This window comes from Macrobrachium rosenbergii, chromosome 36 (genome assembly GCF_040412425.1).
Source record: "Macrobrachium rosenbergii isolate ZJJX-2024 chromosome 36, ASM4041242v1, whole genome shotgun sequence".
NCBI lineage: Eukaryota > Metazoa > Arthropoda > Malacostraca > Decapoda > Palaemonidae > Macrobrachium > Macrobrachium rosenbergii.
Window position 1 is genome coordinate 14,963,022 of NC_089776.1, and position 18,677 is coordinate 14,981,698.

The 18,677-nt window shown below is 40.7% G+C and overlaps 1 protein-coding gene across 14 annotated transcripts in view; it reads right to left on the reverse strand.

Annotated features, from left to right (window-relative positions):
* Rho1 (ras-like GTP-binding protein Rho1) overlaps positions 1-18,677 on the reverse strand; it is a 208,137-nt gene that overhangs the window by 12,186 nt on the left and 177,274 nt on the right. For all 14 annotated transcript variants that reach the window (XR_010858447.1, XR_010858448.1, XR_010858446.1 and 11 more), the window contains 3 exons: positions 12,241-12,401; positions 11,679-11,879; positions 320-542 (listed from right to left, as the gene is read on the reverse strand). Coding sequence is in view for 11 of the 14 variants with exons in the window: in XM_067134681.1 (XP_066990782.1) it covers positions 321-542; positions 11,679-11,879; positions 12,241-12,401 (584 nt within the window). In the remaining 3 variants the exon portion in view is untranslated. The remainder of the gene's footprint in view (positions 1-319; positions 543-11,678; positions 11,880-12,240; positions 12,402-18,677) is intronic.

The following is an 18,677-nucleotide window of genomic DNA, read 5'->3' on the forward strand; positions in this document are numbered from 1 at the left end:
CACATCAGCAAACAGATATTTCTCGATCAGTTGTTTATCTCAATGCTTTCTGTTGTTTCCAGATCTACATCTGAAACTGAGTAAGTGAATAAATATAGACAATGAAATTATCAAAATATTGGTCAAGATAAGCTATTTGTAATTTTAGATGGAATTATTGCTCACTAGAAGCTAAGCGAGTTGCTCCAGGGCACAGTATTGTGTTGGGTATTTACTAATCTTTGTTATTTAGCAGATTTTGTCACTTAACAGGGAGGGCAGACCTCCAAAGAGTCCGTCAGCTGAGGTGTCTCTGTACCACAAAGTTACAAAACCTCACCTTAGAGAAGCGTGCAAGGTCGCTTCTTCTTCTTCTTAACAGCTAAAGCAGCCTTTGTAGCAGTTTCAAATACTTCCCTAACACCTTCTTTAGTTTTCGCTGAGCACTCAAGATAGGCAAATGCATTGATCTTTTCCGCCATATTGCGACCTTCTTCAGGCTTAACAGGCTCTTGTTTCATCTTCTGGAGTTCCTTGATTGTAGTGGCATCATTTCGCAGATCCTGCACAAAAAAATAAAATTTGTAGGATTCTCCAAAATTATTTCTAGCTGAAAATTTATTGAATTTAGAGTTCAAGTTAAATTTGATTCCATTCAATACATAATTCTCCATAACCAACTATTCAACATCTAAAAAAATTTTTTTGCTTGTTCTGATGGCATATGGACAGCATTGTTACTTGAGATAAAGCACCATTATGGCATTTTCACCCTTATATATATAAATATATATATATATATATATATATATATATATATATATATATATATATATATATATATATATATATATATATATAAAAATATATATATAAAACAGATATATATAATATATATATATATATATAATATATATATAAAAAAATCTTGCAAAACAGATGTTTCAAGCATGACTTCACACGGTAAAGTGGTGAAATTAAATTTAATTAAAACCAAAGTTATGGATGTTCTCCCAAGTGTTACCCCATCCCACTCCCTACAAAAACAACTGAACAATTATCAAAGATATGCACAGAGAGAGAGAGAGAGAGAGAGAGAGAGAGAGAGAGAGAGAGAGAGAGAGAGAGAGAGAGAGAGAGAGAGAGAGAGAGAGAGAGACTATTTGCCCAGTTAGGTTGTCACACTGACAGATATTTGCAAAAGTCAAAATATAGTTGTATTAAGAATAATGATAATTTTATTAAAACATTTTTACAAACTGTATCCAATTATATTTCATACATTATTGTCAAATCATATTATAATTTATGAACATAGTAAACATAAGCCATGTGCATTCTGCTAATATTTACATTCTTAAAATCATCGGCGTATTAAGTTTTACCGACATCATCACAGCCATGAGTTGCTAAATGAAATGCATTTTGGAGATTCGTTTTAAAAGTAAATTATCAAAGCAGAATTTAAAAACATTTTTATAAAAAAGTTTTATATATACAGTACTTACCTAGTATTTACATAGCTGGTGTTTCACACACTCGGCAGCTAAAATTTTGCAATTTACAGGTCGCACTAGTTTGTTTTGGGTAGGTGACTTGCCCTGCCCACTTTCAGGGGAGAGGGAGGAACTTAGCAAAGAGCTTCAATTTGTTTATGTCCTCGTGTCCAAGAGGAGGGGAGGGAGGGTTCCAATCATGTATTTACTGGGTAAGTATATATAAAACTTTATATTATGAAAATGTCATTTTTATACAAGTAAATTACCAAGCAATTACATAGCTGATTCCCACACTGACAGGAGTGGACACATCTACCCCAAAACATTAGGATGCAACTGGTAATGAATTTGAGAATAGAAAAGTGGCTAACACTGATTCAATATTTGTTGTTTCCTTACCCGATAAGAGCTGCTGCAGGTAGATAATGCCTCTGGTAGGCGAGGCGGTATAGCCATGAAGCGCCTACTACTGCAGTGGGTCCTTTGCAGCAAAGGACAAATTCTGATGGCTAGCAAAGAATACAAGATGGCCCTGCCCTGGGACCAGTACCACAAAATACAACCAGAACAAAGACAGTCACCTATACCACAAAAACAATAAAACCACCACCCAAACATTAAAAACTGGAGGGTACTCCAGGTACACAGTACCCCCAGGCTCCCCCAAGACTCAACACCCTATGCAAGATGAAGAGATAATAGGAAGGAAGTGTTGCTTCCTAAGTTTCCTTCTCCATGCCAGCCACGGAAAATTGACCCAAGGTCTGCACTTCCCATAAACTGTTTAAATATCACGCAAGTAACGGGAAGCGAATACCAACTTGCACTTCCAGAATGTCAATTGCAAGATAAATGAGAGGAATATATTATGTTTGAACGCCAACGAAGTGACAACCTCCCTTATTTCATGAGCTTTAACCTTACAAGAGGGAAAAACATCATCTCCAACTAAGGAATGAGCTTCGAGATAAGGTCTCTGAGGAAGAATGCCAGGGGATTCTTAGCCATAAGGTGTGAGGGGTTCTTCACTCGACACCAAAGACTGCTTGAAGATCCACAAATTTCCCTCGTTCTGCGAAGGTAATACTTAGGTGCCCTCACAAGACAAGAGCTCTCTCCCCTTCATCTGGACCCAATATATCAGTCAGGCTTTTATTAATTATAAAAGAACAGGACCAGGGCTTAGACAGTGTCTCATTCTTAGCCAAGAATCCCAGGGAAAAAGAACAAACTGCATTCCCTTACGAGAAGCGAACTCTCTTATCCAAAGCATGAATTTCACTGGCCTGTTTCACTGTTGCCAGGCAAGCAACCAGAAAGAGGGTCTTTCTAGTTATGCCTCGTAATGAAATTATAACTGTCTGGGCTCAAAACGAGGCCCAGATAACCATCTGAGAACTATGTCGCTCAAAACGAGGCCCGGATAACCATCTGAGAACTGGTACTATTAAAATCATTGAAACATTTTTGTGAGACTGAAACTTGTTATTACTTGTCTCATCAAACTGAATGGTGGAAAGGCATAGAGTTCTTTGTTCGACCAATCCTGTAACATGGCATCTGTTGCCCATGCTAGAGGATCCGGGACTGACGAACAGAACATTGGGAGACGATGGTTTCTGGAAGTAGCGAAAAGATCCAATACTGGGTTCCCCCACAGTTTCCAGAGCTCTAAGCAGACCAGAGGCTAGTGTCCACTCCATGGGGAGAACCTGTTTCTGGCAGCTCAATTCCTCTGCCCAAACATTGAGCCTGCCTTGAATAAAACCAGTCACTACTCTGTTGTTGTTCTGGTCTGTCCTGAGGTGGTCTCTCGCAATTTGTATAGGGAGAAGGAGTGAGTTCCCCCTTACTTTTTGCTGTCTGAGTGGACTGCCACTGTCTTGTTGCACATCTCCGATGTGAAGGATTGAATACCTAGGTGTATTGCCTTAATTCCTTGATGTTTATATGCCAGGATTTCTGCTTCTGGGACCATGTCCCGGAGACTTCTTTGCTCCTTAGAAGAGCTCCCCCAACCTAGATCCGACACATCTGAGAAGAACTCTAGGTTGGGGTTCAGAGGGAGAAGAGACTTCCCTTCTGACGGTCTTCTTCCGCAATTCCACCAATGGAGGTCTTTCTTTATCCCGGCTGTTACAGGAAAACGAACGTCTGGGAGATTCTTCTTGTTCCAGCTGACCCTCAGAAAGAATTGTAGAGGTCTCACATGGAGCCTGTCTAGGGAGACAAACTGTTCTATGGAAAACAAGGTGCCCAGAAGACTCATCCATTTGTTGGCTGAGCAGTTGTCAATAGTCAGACTCTCCTCAGGGCTGGGAAAGCCCAAAAACCCTGTAAGTCTATCCTCATCCCTAAATAATGAATCTCCTGAGAAGGAGTCGGCTGAGATTTCTGTACACTGATGAGACGGCCCAAGTCCTGGGCCAGGAGCAGGGTTCTCCGAAGGTCCTCTGTAGACTGCCCTCTCAATCGAGCCTAAAGGAGCCAATCGTCAAGGTAAAGGGATATCTTGATTCCCATAAGATGGAGCCACTTTGCAAAGGGAGCAAGAACTCTGGTGAAAAGCTGGGGAGCCGTCGAGAGACCAAACATAGAGCACGAAACTGGAACACCCTGCCCTCAAAAACAAACCTGAGGTGCTTCCTTGAGTCTGGATGGATAGGAACGTGGAAGTATGTGTCCTTCATATAGATGGACGTCATCCACATTTTGTCTTCTGGAAACATTCAGGGCGCTGACATCTAAGATGGGTCTCCAACCTCCTGATGACTTGAGGACTACAAACAGTTGGTTGTAGAATTCTAGGGAATAAATGTCTTTGTCTCTATTGCTCCTTTCCTGATGAGGGATAAACTTCCTGATAGGCTACAAAACTCTTTAAGCCTAAAGAGTAGGCTGTCAATGCGACAGGCGTGCTGAATAAAGGAGGCTTATCCACGAAGATGGTGTAACCCTCCCTCAGGACAATGACTATCCAAGATTCTGCTCCCTTCTCTTCCCAATGCTCCCAGAAGAGAATGAGCCTGGCTCCTACATGAGTACGGAGGACATTGTCCTCACTTCCGAGAGGAAGATCTAGAGGCAGACTTCTTAATGGTGCATGGCATGAAACAGACGTTAGGCCTTGGTCTGGCGTGAGCCCTTTGCCTGCCACTCCGAAACAGATGCGTCTGTAGATGTGTTACTGTCCTGGAACCAAAAGAGCCCTCTCCTTCGGGTGTCTAGAGGATTGGGCCAAAGGATCTTGGGTACTCTTATTTTGGAGATCAGAGGTGATACTAAGAACTGCAGCTTGCGAAAATAGATGACGACAATCTAAGGGAGAACACAAGAACGCCAATCTTTGCAAGGGAGTGACTCCCTTAGAAGTGAATCAGCACCAAAGCTCTCTTTCTTCAGTATTCCCAAAGCATAAAGGGAAGTGAATTCTTGGGAGCCATCCCTGATACCCCTGTCAATACAAAAAAGAACTCCAAGCCAGTCTGTAGAAGAATCCTGGGCAAAACAGTGCAGTCTCTAACCTAAAGTGCCAGAGCACCCACTGACCAATCCAGAAAGCTCATAACTTCACCCACTAACCAATCCAAGAAGCTCATAACTTCAAACACTTTAAACAAGTTTTTCAAGAGATGAGCCAGCTCCAATGTGGAGAACATGATCTTTGCTGACGTTAACGATGATCTTCTGGCCGAATCTATCAACCCTGAAGTCCTCCCGGGAGGAGGCAGAAACTCACAAGGAAGGAGCTTCCCCTGTGGCGTACGACTGTATCTACCCCGAGATAGACTGGGAGGAAAACTGAAAGCAGATCTTCCTTGGTCCCTTTTCTCTGCTGGCCATCCTTCCACTTCATTTAAAGCCTTCTTCGCCGAAGAAGAAAGTACCTATCTATGCAGGAACAACTGAGTGAGCATACATACCCTTCTCAACGATCAAGCCACCAGGCTAAGCACTCTCATTTTTATCTGCACACCTAAATCTTTTGATGATACTTCTGGTTTAAATACATTTAATAATCTTTACAGGTGGAAACTGTCCAATATTCCTATAAAATCACTTTTCAAAGTCATGTACACGTGTGATGTCTGAAGCGTACCGTACCATGAAAATTATTTCACAGGACCTGTTTTGGGTGACCATTTCGTCTTACCATCTTCCCTTTGAGAAGTCTAGCAGGAATGCGGGTAAGAAGACTATAAGAGGGCAGACTCTGCTTGCAAGCCTACATAACCAACATTAAGTTCCATCTGTGTGAATCATTACTTGAAATTTCTTTCATCATAGCAGCGATTCAAAGATAAATTTTGCTGAAGGACATCTACATCTTCAATTAAAGGAGCTTGAACCCCATGAGAGTAAGGAGCAGCCGCTTGATTGCTAGTAGCAGAAGGAATACAGGATGCTGGAGGACTATCTTGAATAGAATCCTCAATAATCCTATCCTCTTCTACACTAGCCATACACCAGACTTCACAAAACTTCCACGTTTTCTAAATTACAAGACTGGGCGAAACAATCCTCAGTGGGTGTGGCCATCATACTTTAACTGAAGGCAATCTTTGCTCCACAAGTCATAACTGAATTCTGATGACGACACTGCCACTAACAACAATAATTAAGACCACCATATACCCCAGGTGTGAAATTCCTTGGCACCTTGCTGAGAAAAGATCCTCTCGTCACGATAAAAAAGTAGAATAATTGTTAAGTGGGGAAACTCACTTGAACCACCATAAAGTGAGAGGGTAGAAAGTGGACAAGCTACTAATCCAGAGGTGAAAGTGTGAATTTTTTTCTTTGCAGCAACAGTTTCGTTACACCTTAACGAATGTTTTGGTTTTAATAAAATTGTAAGGATTGTACTTTATACTCCATATAAAAACTTTATAAGCTAGTGACTTCAAAATTTAACGTGCTGAAAGAACATACCTAAACCACAGAAAGTATATAAAAACTGAATGAATCCCTGTATTATTCAAATGATAATACTAGCACATACCCTTCATTTCAGTCAATAAATTCCAGGGAAAAATCATTAGCATAAACCCTTGGTAAAAAATTCCAATCTTATTTCATACTATTATAAAATGCCAGTACATACTTTGAAAGGTCTTCACAATTCTGCTTGGCAGCCTGAACCCTTGTATTTTCAACTTTCACATCTTTGATACTGTAGAATAACTTGGCACTGACTTATTTCCTACTGATATAGGGAAGAAATACCAGTAAATCAAGCTTTCTGAGGACTGCTAATTCAATGTATGTCCCCATCATCCACCAATGATGAACTTCCAGAAACGTGTAGGGTCCCAGGTGGACCCCACACACCGTCACCTCACCCGGCTCGCTAATCTCTTCACAACATCTTCAGGCACAAAACATGCGGACACAAGAAAGGCAGCATACATCACACACGTTCTGTACATTTATATCCAATCATATTACAGTCATGTTAAATGTACCATAGCTTCAGTCATGCCTTGTATATCAATTTATATGTATATTCATCTGTCAACAAACACAAATGATTGTGTGGTGACCTCCGTTTTCATTCGCCTAGTGTCAGACGCTACATTTCCGCTCTCAAGAGTGACTGACCTGTCTGTTTGTTGTCTCAATAAATTTGTAAGTTTGTAGATACTGACTCTTACTCATGCCTTCGCTACATTGATGACCAAGGAGATGACCTACCCAGCCAACCCCAACTACGCCAGCCTCTCCAGCGAGATCATCGTTGCCACCTCCATATGTCTACCTCCATTCACTCCCCTGAACCCAGAAGCTTGGTTCTTCAAGGCGAAACAATCTTCCAACCGAAGAAAATCACCTCCTCAATATGCAAAGCAGATGCTATCCTCGATTTCCTGCCAGACGACATTTTCAAGCAAGTCGCAGGATGGCTTGCAGAACTTCAAAAACCCGTTACCTACGAATTGCCGAAGGACCAGCTGAAATCCTTCAGCATGCCACCCACCCAAAGAGACAAGAAATTCCTCAATTGTCAGGCCACCCACAGGAGACAAGCAGCCATCACATGTCTACAAACAGTTGTGGCGGCTCATCAAGCTACCAGACACAGACGGCCGACCTGAGTCATCCCTAGACCTTGTGCGAGAGGTACTCCTCACAAGATTAACCCGCCAAACAGTGGCAGCCATGCCCAATGCCTCCACCATAACAATCGAAGAATTCCTGAAGTTGGTTGACGCAGTGCACATGGCCCACAAGACAGTGGAGTGCACACAGCCACCAACAGCAGCAGCAGCAGCATCACAACAGGCCCAACAGTCAACTGACACACAATCCAACAGCGACACAGAGGGACAGCCACCACCATCCACAAACGAAACTTCCTCCCCAAGCAATTCATCAAAAAGGAAGACCAGACAGAAGAAAGACAAACCACACGAGGAGATGTGCTACTTCCACTGGAGATTCAGGAAAAAGCCGGCAAATGTGACCAAGGCTGCCTGTTTTCAAAAAATATGCAAGAAGGTCACACCTGCAATCCATCCAACTAAACATCAGTTGTGAGCACACTGGTTGCCTTTTAAGAGAAACTGTGCCTGCCCACTGCTGTCTTTCTTCCTGGTACAGCATGTCAGACACAGAACTCCTAAACCCCAATTCACCTACCAACCTGAACATATCCACAGCAGGTGGAGCACCACTGAAGATGTACAGGAGGCGGATATGAACGTGTCATTCAATAGGAAAGACTACAGTTGGACCTTCATCACGGCAGATGTGACGATAGCACTGTTAGAGGAGCAGACTTCCTAACAGCACACAACCTGCTAGTGGATGTAGCATGAAAACAACTGGAAACAACTATGACATATCATCAGTAGCCAATTAGACAAACTGCCACAGCACCGTCACTGCAGCAGCAGAAACGACAAATATGCCCCATCGCAGCAGCCCCTGTCCCTTCCACCGGAAATTTGACAACTTCTACAAGACTACCAAGAGGTCTTCAAAAACCACCTGCAGTACGACTTATCCAAACCAGCAAAACACAACATCTAGCACCATATAGAAACCACAAGCCACCTGATCCACTCACGTTTCAGATGTTTAGCCCCCAAGAAGCTCGCCTACACCAAACAAGTGTTCAAAGAGATGGAGAACGCAAGAATATTCCAGAGCCCCAGCCCATGCACAATCCTCCCCCTTCACATGGTACCAGAGCCCCATGGAACATGGTGCCCGAGAGGAGACTACTGGTGACTAAACGTCAAAACACAGCCAGACAGATACCCGTTGCCAAACACAGACATAAACCGGATGAACGAGCAAAGATCTTCACCAAAATACACCTCTGGCACCTACACATTCAACTACAGCTGTTTTGGCCTCTGCAACTCAAGGGCAACCTTCCAAAGACTTGTGTATGAACTGCTTGGCAACCTCCCATTCTGCGTGGTCTACGTTGACGATATCCTCATATTTAGTCCCAACCTCAAGCAGCACCTTAAAGATGTCAAAAAAGTCCTGCAAATACTCAGACAAAAGGACTAACAGTAAGGGAAGACAAATGCAAATGGGCAAAGAAAACGATGGAATTTCTGGGACATCAAGTAAGCCCAGAGGGCATAAAAACCCTATCAGAAAAAGTAAAAGCAATCACCAGCTTCCCAAAACAACAATAATTAAAGCAGTACAAAGAATTTTCAGGACTAATCAACTATTATTATAGATTTATCCGTAACATTGCTCAAATTATGAGCCCAATACATCAAGGCCTACAAGGAAACCAGAAAAAGTTAAATTTGTCAGATTTCTTTTAGCAAAACAAGTGTTAACCTCTGCAACCACATAAATTTTTCCTCTACCCCACAGGTCCCTCATGTTGACAACAGACTTAACACAGAGATGGGTGCCGTACTAGAGCAGGACAATGATGGTCGTCATCCACTGGTGTCCTTCAGCAAGAAGCTAACGACAGGGGTACAGAAATACTCCGCTTTCAACAGGGACCTTCCAGCAGTCTACAAAGCTGTCTGCCACTTCCGCCACAAGCTTGAGGGACGACATCGTGCAAACAGATCATCAACCCTTGGTGCACGCCTTCACAAAGTCAGCAGAAATAATGGTCAGCATGGCAACAGCAGCACCTGTCAGAAATAGCTGAATACCCCTGCACCATCAAATACTTGAAGGGTTCAGCAAGCACTCTGGCAGAGACACACTACTAAGAAACTGCGTCAACACCATCCAGGCCGGGATAGCCTATCCCAAAATACCAGAAGCACAGAGAGACGGCGAGGACCTACAGCAAATGCAGTGGGACAACCCCGCCCTTACATGAAGCAACCTGTCAATATACAGTGGAGTGATGACCATCGCCTACGAAATGAGTGCTGGACACCCTCACCCCTACCTGACAGAAGGATTCAGATGAAAAGCCTTCACACTAGCCCACAACCTGTCCCACCCATCAGGCTGGTCAACTGCCCGAATCATAGCAGAGTGGTACATCTGGTGGGGAATGAAAAAGGACATAAAAAACTGGATGAGAGAATGCATCCCATGTCAGACGTCAAAAATCAAAAGGGACATGGAGAGTGGGATAGGAGAGTTCTACACAACACACCGCCGACTCGCCCACATCCAGGGGGTGCAGATACCTTTCACCATCAACAACAGAAATACCAGGTGGCCCAACCCATTCCCGATAGAGCAACAGATGGCGGAAAGCTGTATGAAAGCCTCATCGGATGGGTCAGCAGGCATAGGGTCCCGCAGATCATCACGAGTGACAGGGGAGCCAAATTCATGTTTGACCTGTGGAACACCCTCGCAGACAGTTTGAGGACAAAGATAACACACACGATGGCCTACGATCCAGAAGCTAACAGCATCATCGAAAAGCTACACAGGTTGTTGAAAGCATCACTCACAGCCAGATGTCAAGGCGGGAGCTGGAGAAAGGAGTTACTGTGGTTCTTACTGGGCCTCCGAACGACTGCATGCAGCATTCAACACATCTCCAGCAGAAGTCCTATACAGCCAAGCACTAATATTGCCAGCAGATGTCTTTCAAGATCAAACGAGCCCAACATCTCCATCCGACACCCAAAAAGTGGTAAAACGGATAACGCCAGTCAATATGGCCTACCATGCGACCAGAAAAGTGTACATCCCTGACGAGATGTAGAATACAAATTATGCATTCATACAGTAGATACACACACACCAACCCCCATCTCCCCAGCCTGCTCGGGACCATACCACATCATCCTGAGACGAAACAAAGCCTACAAGATGACAGTGGACAACAGGACAAAGTGGGTCTCCATCAACCACCTAAAGCCAGCATACTTCCCCGACACCGGCCTACAACCATAGGCCTCTCCAAGGGGGGGGGGGTTCCTGTGGGGTTGCTTACGGACCCCACACAGCACCATCTCACCTGGCTCACTAATCTCCTCACATATTCATCTCTGCCCACAAAACACATGGACACAACAAACAGCATACATCACACACCTTTTGTACATACAGTGTATCTCCATTCATATTATTTAATGCTGCATGTATCTTTATTACCATACGCATTACAATGTCAGCACTTCAGCCTTATGTACCATAGCTTCAGTCATACCTTGTATATCAATTTATATGTATATATATTCATCTGTCAACAAACACAAATGATTGTGTGGTGACCTCTGTTTTCGTTTGCCTGATGTCAGGCCCCACATTTCCACTAGCAAGAATTATTGACCTGTCTGTTTGTTGTCTGAATAAACTACTGTGGACGCTGACTCTTACTCATGCCTTCGCTACGCATGCAAGAGTGATTTCATCCTGAAGGCAAATCAATTTCACTTCAAGGAAAGGAAGTAACTCGACAGTAAAGTGTACGCAATCATAATTCAAAAGTTATGGCCAAGATTATGGATACAATCTAAAATATCTGGACCAACAAACTCACCTCTGGACATCTATGCATAATGGTCTACTTTGGTGCAAACAGTAAATCTGACTGCCAGCCAGGGACAAACTTCCTCTTAAACTACCTTTTATCCTCTTAACTACCTTTTATTATTCTGATCATGAGTCTGGAGTTGCTCCAAAGCACTTACAATCCAATGACTTCACTACAAGCAGTTACTGACAAGGAATTTAATTACATATATCAAACAAGTCAATTACCCTTTAACAAAACAGGTCTAAATCATAACAACGTACCTTCTTGTTTCCTACGAGGATAATGGGGACATTAGGACAAAAGTGTTTAACCTCAGGAGTCCATTTTTCTGGAATATTTTCTAATGAATCAGGGGAATCAATTGAAAAGCACATCAAAATAACATCAGTATCAGGATAGGATAGGGGCCTTAGTCTATCATAGTCTTCCTGTCCTGCTGTATCCCATAGCGCTAGTTCAACCTGTAAACCAAGAAAATTTGTAAGTACATTTTCCAACTCCTAACTCATTTGTGTAAACACTTACCCTGAGACTTGGATGATTTCTCTCCCTAGGAACATGTGTCATCAGGAGGGTGAGCACATGAAGCTGTAAAAATGCACTTAAGCAGCAAGGTAAAACAACCCAAAAAATGACTGCTGCCCTAGGTTTGAAAAATATTTCATTGCAATGTTACGCCCCATACACTATTATTTCAACAGTAATAAAATTATGAAAATATACCACTTAAAATTTGAATTCCAATTAAATGATAAAGTTTAAATTGATGGGAAAAGATTTTTTTCCCCGAAGAGTGAACAGAAATATATATAAAACACTTACTTGTTTACCATCAACTTCAATGTCAGCTACATAATTTTCAAATACAGTTGGAACATAAACTTCAGGAAACTGATCTTTGGAGAAAACTATGAGGAGACAAGTTTTTCCACAAGCTCCATCCCCTACAATGACTAATTTTTTCCGTATGGCCGCCATGAATTCTGAAATTAAATAATATTGATGATATATACATTTGGGAGAAAAAATTATGGAGGTTCTGGGCTGAACCTTTACATCAAGTTTTGTAATCTAAACCTATACTTTAAAGTTTCATTGTAATTCCAATATTATCAGGTAGTTTAAACAGGCTGAGTCAAAATAATTACCTATTAGTGTCTGATAATTGAAATTTTGTTTACTAAATCATACTTACACATGACCAACTTATACTGGACATAAAACCATATGTACTAGTTCAGATTAAGAAGAAAGATGAAAAAAATCCATGGATATGCCTATTATACAATGCATCACCAACTTAGGGCGGATTCGATCTTACGGGACTTTTTCAGCACCATTAACGGCATTTTACAGCGCTGTTGATGTCGCTAATGGCAAGAACAGGCATCAAGTTAATGGCGCTGTAACTTGATGCAACATCAGGTTATGGCGCTGATAACAGCAAAACACCAACTTACAGCGCGGCGCTGGAACGGATCCCCCGCGTAAGTCAAGGACCTACTGTAATATGTTTCAGACTCAAGTCCCTATACTTTATTTCATTGGGGTCCCTGTTATCATTCTTGACAGAAATGGGACCCTGGGCTATATGTCCTGCATGAAAGTTGATAACATTTTTTAGCTCCTGACTCATTTGTGTAGACACTTATCCTAAGACTCGAATGATTTCTCTCCCTAGGAACCTGCATGTCATCTGAAGGGTGAGCACATGAAGCTGTAACAATAAACTTAAGCAGCAAAGTAACAAACCAAAAACAATAACTGCTGCCCTAAGTTTGACAATTATCATGACATCTGGCATGGAGAGTAAATATGAATGCCCTCGAACCTTGACTGGGCAATAACCTCTAAATGACAGTCTTCATCCATGCCATATACACAAAAAGCCTGAACAAAAGGTCTTTTGATGCACCCTTCACGGGTAAAGGTAAATTTTATTTAAAAGGGGGGTGACCAAAATGTCCCAACTATGTACTACTTTTCCGAGTATAAATATTGAAGGTTCCTAAGTTGACAAGATGAAACTGGAGATCGTAAAAGGTCTGAGATAAAAGGTTAAATTGTATTCATAGGTCTGAAATTCATGTAAAAATTATCTCCCAAAGGGTAAATTTTCCTTCCAGTCTAAATTCAAACTTGGACCTCTTGCCCTTGCACAGATCTTGGGTCAAGAGAGCACAATCATTTGAACAAACATAACCTGACATGTAGATAAGATAGGTACTAGGTTAATACAATATATTTTATTGCGGTAACTCATTAACCTAGACAGACTGGTGCCAAATTATGCCAATTACCAAACCCAGTGAACACTTAAATCAGTGAAAAACAAGCAGGCTTATATAAATACATAAGGTGGCAATGGCATACAGTAAAGACCCCCGTATTCGTGGGGATGCGTACTGCAACCGCCCCCCACCCCACCAGCGAAAATCCGCAAACTTAACACCCCTCTAAAAACACTTAGAAGTGCCTATTTTGAAAGTTTAAACACAAATAAACCCTCTAAAAATTCTTATACCTGAGCATTTCAATAGTTTTATCCCAAAAAGTGCATTTAGTCATGAAAATGATATGAAAATACAGTAATTAGCGAATATTTCTCAGTGAAAAATACCGCGAATGGGTGAATTTTCCGTGAATAATGGGTAAATACGTTCCACAGAGAAATCCGCGAATACGTGAGTTCGCAAATATTGGGACCGTGAATACGGGGGGGTTTACTGTATACGCCATCACATCTCAAGAGCCACGACCCAATGTAACCTCTACAGAATAGACACAGACCGAGCAACTTCCAACTGAAATAAAATTTGATATTCGAAGACTGAATCACTTCTTACATAGCAATTCTTTGACCACTCTTTATCAACATCTGTAAACAAAAGGTGTCCACATTATAAAAAAAAAAAAAGCAAAGCTGGGTGGCAGCTGCTACTCAAAAACATATATGGCATAAAGTACAACTTGCTTTTAGACTTTTTTATAACTGTATGTAGCTACTTCTAACTCCATAATTCTGACAGGTCTGGAAGGTTAGTTTTTCCAAAATAAAAATAAAATATCTACCTTGGAAATTTTCCCCCCACCCCCTTAAAAAAATTGTTTTGCCCATATCACTTGTGATGTACTCCCCAGCCATTTTGCTAAGGGTTGTAGCACCCAACCTTTTTTCAGATGACCCTGGTCATGCACCTACAGCCGTAACTTCTACACCACAATATATATTGTACAGATTGTAAATTACTCGCAGTTGCCTTCAAAATAAAATACAATGATTAATGTGTGTAAAAGAGAAGAGGTACCGTAAAGTTGGAAAAAAACAAGAGTAACCATCATTAAATACAATTCTAGTAATACAAATAACATTGCCTACCAAAGCAGTTAAATTAGGTGCTGTTACAAATATACAAAGGTCTTTCACTTTTGTCTTTTCCCTAAGCAATGAAAGAGAGAGGTTTCCATTACAGCAAAGCCTACAAAGAAGAAAAGGCTTGAAATTCACTAATATGCTTTACCATTGCAAGAGCTAAAACTAAAAGAAAGTGTCTGAAAAGTCTTAAGAGATACCTTATCCAAAGGGTCAAACTGAGGTAACGTTAAATCCTTGAGGACTATGTCCAAATTTCATTGTAAACCCTGGTGGGAAGAGTTGAAATTTCCAGCTCAAAAGATTGAAAACCTCTCAAATTCAAATTATGAGCGATATTCCAGTTAGCCTGGCGTAGAAAGTGAAGACAAAGTAAAGAGACAGCCTTTGATTGCTGGGAAAGAAAAGTGCTTTGCATACCTAAGATACCAGAGAACTTCAGGGTATCTATGGTGGTAATGGTGCTGAATATCCCTCTGAACAAGCACCTAGATCAATAAACAGATCACGGTTATTGATACCTAGATCAATAAACAGATCACTGTTATTGATACAGTAACAGAGGAGGGCCTTTGAGACTTAAGGATTGCTTCCCTGGCCACTCCAGAAAGGCCTCTAGCTCATAACAGAAGGTTGACAATCTCCACATGGTCAGATGAAGCATGTGGACGTTTGATGAGATCTAAAATAAAACTGTCTGAAGAGACTTCCTGAATGGCAGAAGGCAAGGAACATATATCACCATGAAAGTTCAGAAAACCATTCCCTTAGAGGCCATCAAGGAGCTATCAAATTCATCCTTGTGTTCTGCACAGCTCACTACTTGTTGCATGTTTCCTCAAAAATAAAGAGAAAAAGAGTAATAGTCTAAATTCAATTAATCTTAAGGAAAGGCACTGACTGCCCATGCCTGAGGATTGTTGCAAACAGATTGATATTTCGGTCTTCCCAAAGGTTCCACAATTTCTGGCAAACTTGTGAATGAGACTATTTTGAAAGAAGACCTTGCCCTTTCCTGCAGAGCCAGTCTTCAATAACACTTTGTTACTGGGACAAAACAAGGTAAAGGAATGATGTTTCTGGACTCTGTACAAAGGAGAAAAAAGTTTCTTTGCTACCCTGACCAGATCACTCATTCTTTCTTTACTTCCTAACATAAGAATCTAGAAGTTGAACTGTCAGTAAAAGACTGCGATCATCTTGTCTCTGGTCAGAGTTCCTGAGGTCTAAAGGCAGACATGAGAAAATTGTCTATCTATCTCTGTTAGGAAAAACCCAAAAAGAGTGGGTTGGCCTTCATCCCCAGATCAATCATTGATTGGATCTGAAAAGGCATAGATTTGTTGGCACTGAACAAAACGGCCAGCCCTGAGGCTAACACAGATCTCACACCTTCAAATTCAGCAGAAACAAACTGGCAAGAACTAACCAGCTGTCCAAATATAGAACTCTAGACCAAGCAGGTCACATCTTGCTGAGGATGCCAACACACAGGTGAATATTTGTAGTGCCATACTCAGACCAAAACAAAGAGCTTAGAATGGGAAGGCCTTTCCTTAGAAGACAAGGCATAGCTGCTTCAACTGACAGAAATCATGAATTTGCCCTTCTGAATGGCCACCAGGACTGAAATGAATACATCCATCAAAAAAGGAATAAAATTAATAAACTTGAACTTAAAAAAAAAAAGTTAAACCTCGTTGACTAGATTAGAAGTGGCTAAATGGCCTCATTGCATAAGAACTGCATGATTTCCCCCACTTCTCAAACTCAGAACTTTTCTGTTTGATAAGAGAGGGGAGGGACATCAGGAAACTGACTGGGATGGAAAAAACCAAGATACTAAGTATTGCCCCCTGAGACCTATCACTACCCAAAATTCTTGATTTGCCAGACACTTTGTTTCTGTACTATATTTTCTGTTTCTAGATTATCAATATTCCTTTAGCATATCATTAAACCTCGCCCTAAAAATCTCACGCTGTTTTCATTCAAACACCTAATCACATCTCTCAGCAACTTTAAATAGCAGTATCAAATACTCAATCCAATAGAAAAAAATCTTCTGCTGATATTACAATGCGAACAAAATTCAAGGAACATTAATTTTAAATGAGTTTAAAAACTATCCACCAAAGAATTAGGGAAGGACCATAATGGGTTGCCACTTAAGTTACATATATGGATTGACTAACTGATTAGGATTCTCTGAAACTGTAATATCAACGAGTCAAAAAAACTATCCATAGATGAATTAGGGAATGATCATAACAGACTGCCTTTTCGGGTGAGTTACATCTAGGCTACTGACTGACCAACTAAGGTTCTCTGAAACTGTGACACGAATAGTCATTGATGACATTTAAGACCATTTCATTTTCCACTGATGTAGGCCATGCCCTACCCAACTCACCTTGCTTATGGCAAGCTTACTCAGGCCACTGAACAAGATAAATACCTAAAAAATGAGCCAAAGCAGCCCTAATTCAAGTTTATTTTCACTCATATGCAATTTATCACTTAAAACTTTCCTATTAACTTATTAATTTTCAACAAGCTTTTGGAAAAAATCTGATTTTCTGCAATGTAATTCATTATTTATAATTGTTAATAAAATACATCTGAAATATATATCTCTGCAAAACTGATTACCATAAACCCTGGCTTTTGGGCATTAGTGGTGACAACAAGAGAACGGTGCTAGAACTTGAGAAGCTACATTGGAAGGATAATATTTCTGCCTTTTCCTTCACTACTCATTTTTTCCAGATCTTTACAGCATATGATATATAACACCTTTGCATATACAGTAACTAGTTATCATTGCAATACTGATGTTCATCACAGTCTAATGTGTGTCACTATTCAAATGTGGATCAAATTTGAAATGATGCATATAATACCTTACCTAACTATAATCAATACTGCAGTATCAACTGAATATGTCAACTTGTAATTTAACATATTACTAAATAAAAATTTAGAATAGGTTAATGAATGATAATGTGAAAAAGATCCTGGGTATGTCAGTTTTTGGATCTTTTACGAGTAAACTACAGTAAACCCCCGTATTCGTGGTCTCACAATTCGCAGACTCACCTAGCCTAATCACACATTTCTCTATGTAACATATAGGCTAAAAGCATTATTTGCTGAAAATCCAACCATTCATGGTATTTTTCACTGAGAAATACTAACTAATTGCTTTATTTTCATCTTATTTTCATGACTAAATGCATTTTTTGTGATAAAACTATTAAAATACTTAGGTAGTGCTCGAGTTACGATAGTTCACCTTACAATAATTCGATTTTGCAATGGGTTAAGCAATTAACACCGATACGACAATATTTATAAAATATTTTTTAATTTTGCGCGGGCACAGGCAGCAGCGTACAATCAGGCAGCAAGAGAGACCAAACTACAATAGACCACCTGCTGTTCCTCCAAATCTTTACCCCATATTCTAGTTAAAAAAGTAACAGAGAATGATGAAAGTATTGTTAGTAGCGTTACACTCTTGCGTAAATGCATACAGACATAAACAACCAACTGAGAAACTGTTGTTTTGTTTATCACCTAATCAAATAACAACAGCCCTTTTGCTTGTATTTCAACCATTGAACGGTAATACACAATTACCGTAGGTTATAGCACAAATGATGTTAAGTAGAATAGGACCGATATATTTTTACATTATACCCTTACTTGGTATGGATAAAAGATCAGCATGGAAAAATACTGCAAAATTTATGCTGCAAGTTGTAGGTGAAGCTGAGAAAACAATGTTCAAGCTGCTAATGACTATAAATTATTGTGCATCTGCAACATGGATGAAACTCAACCGTAATTAAAATGGGAGAAAGTATTTTAATCAAAACTACTA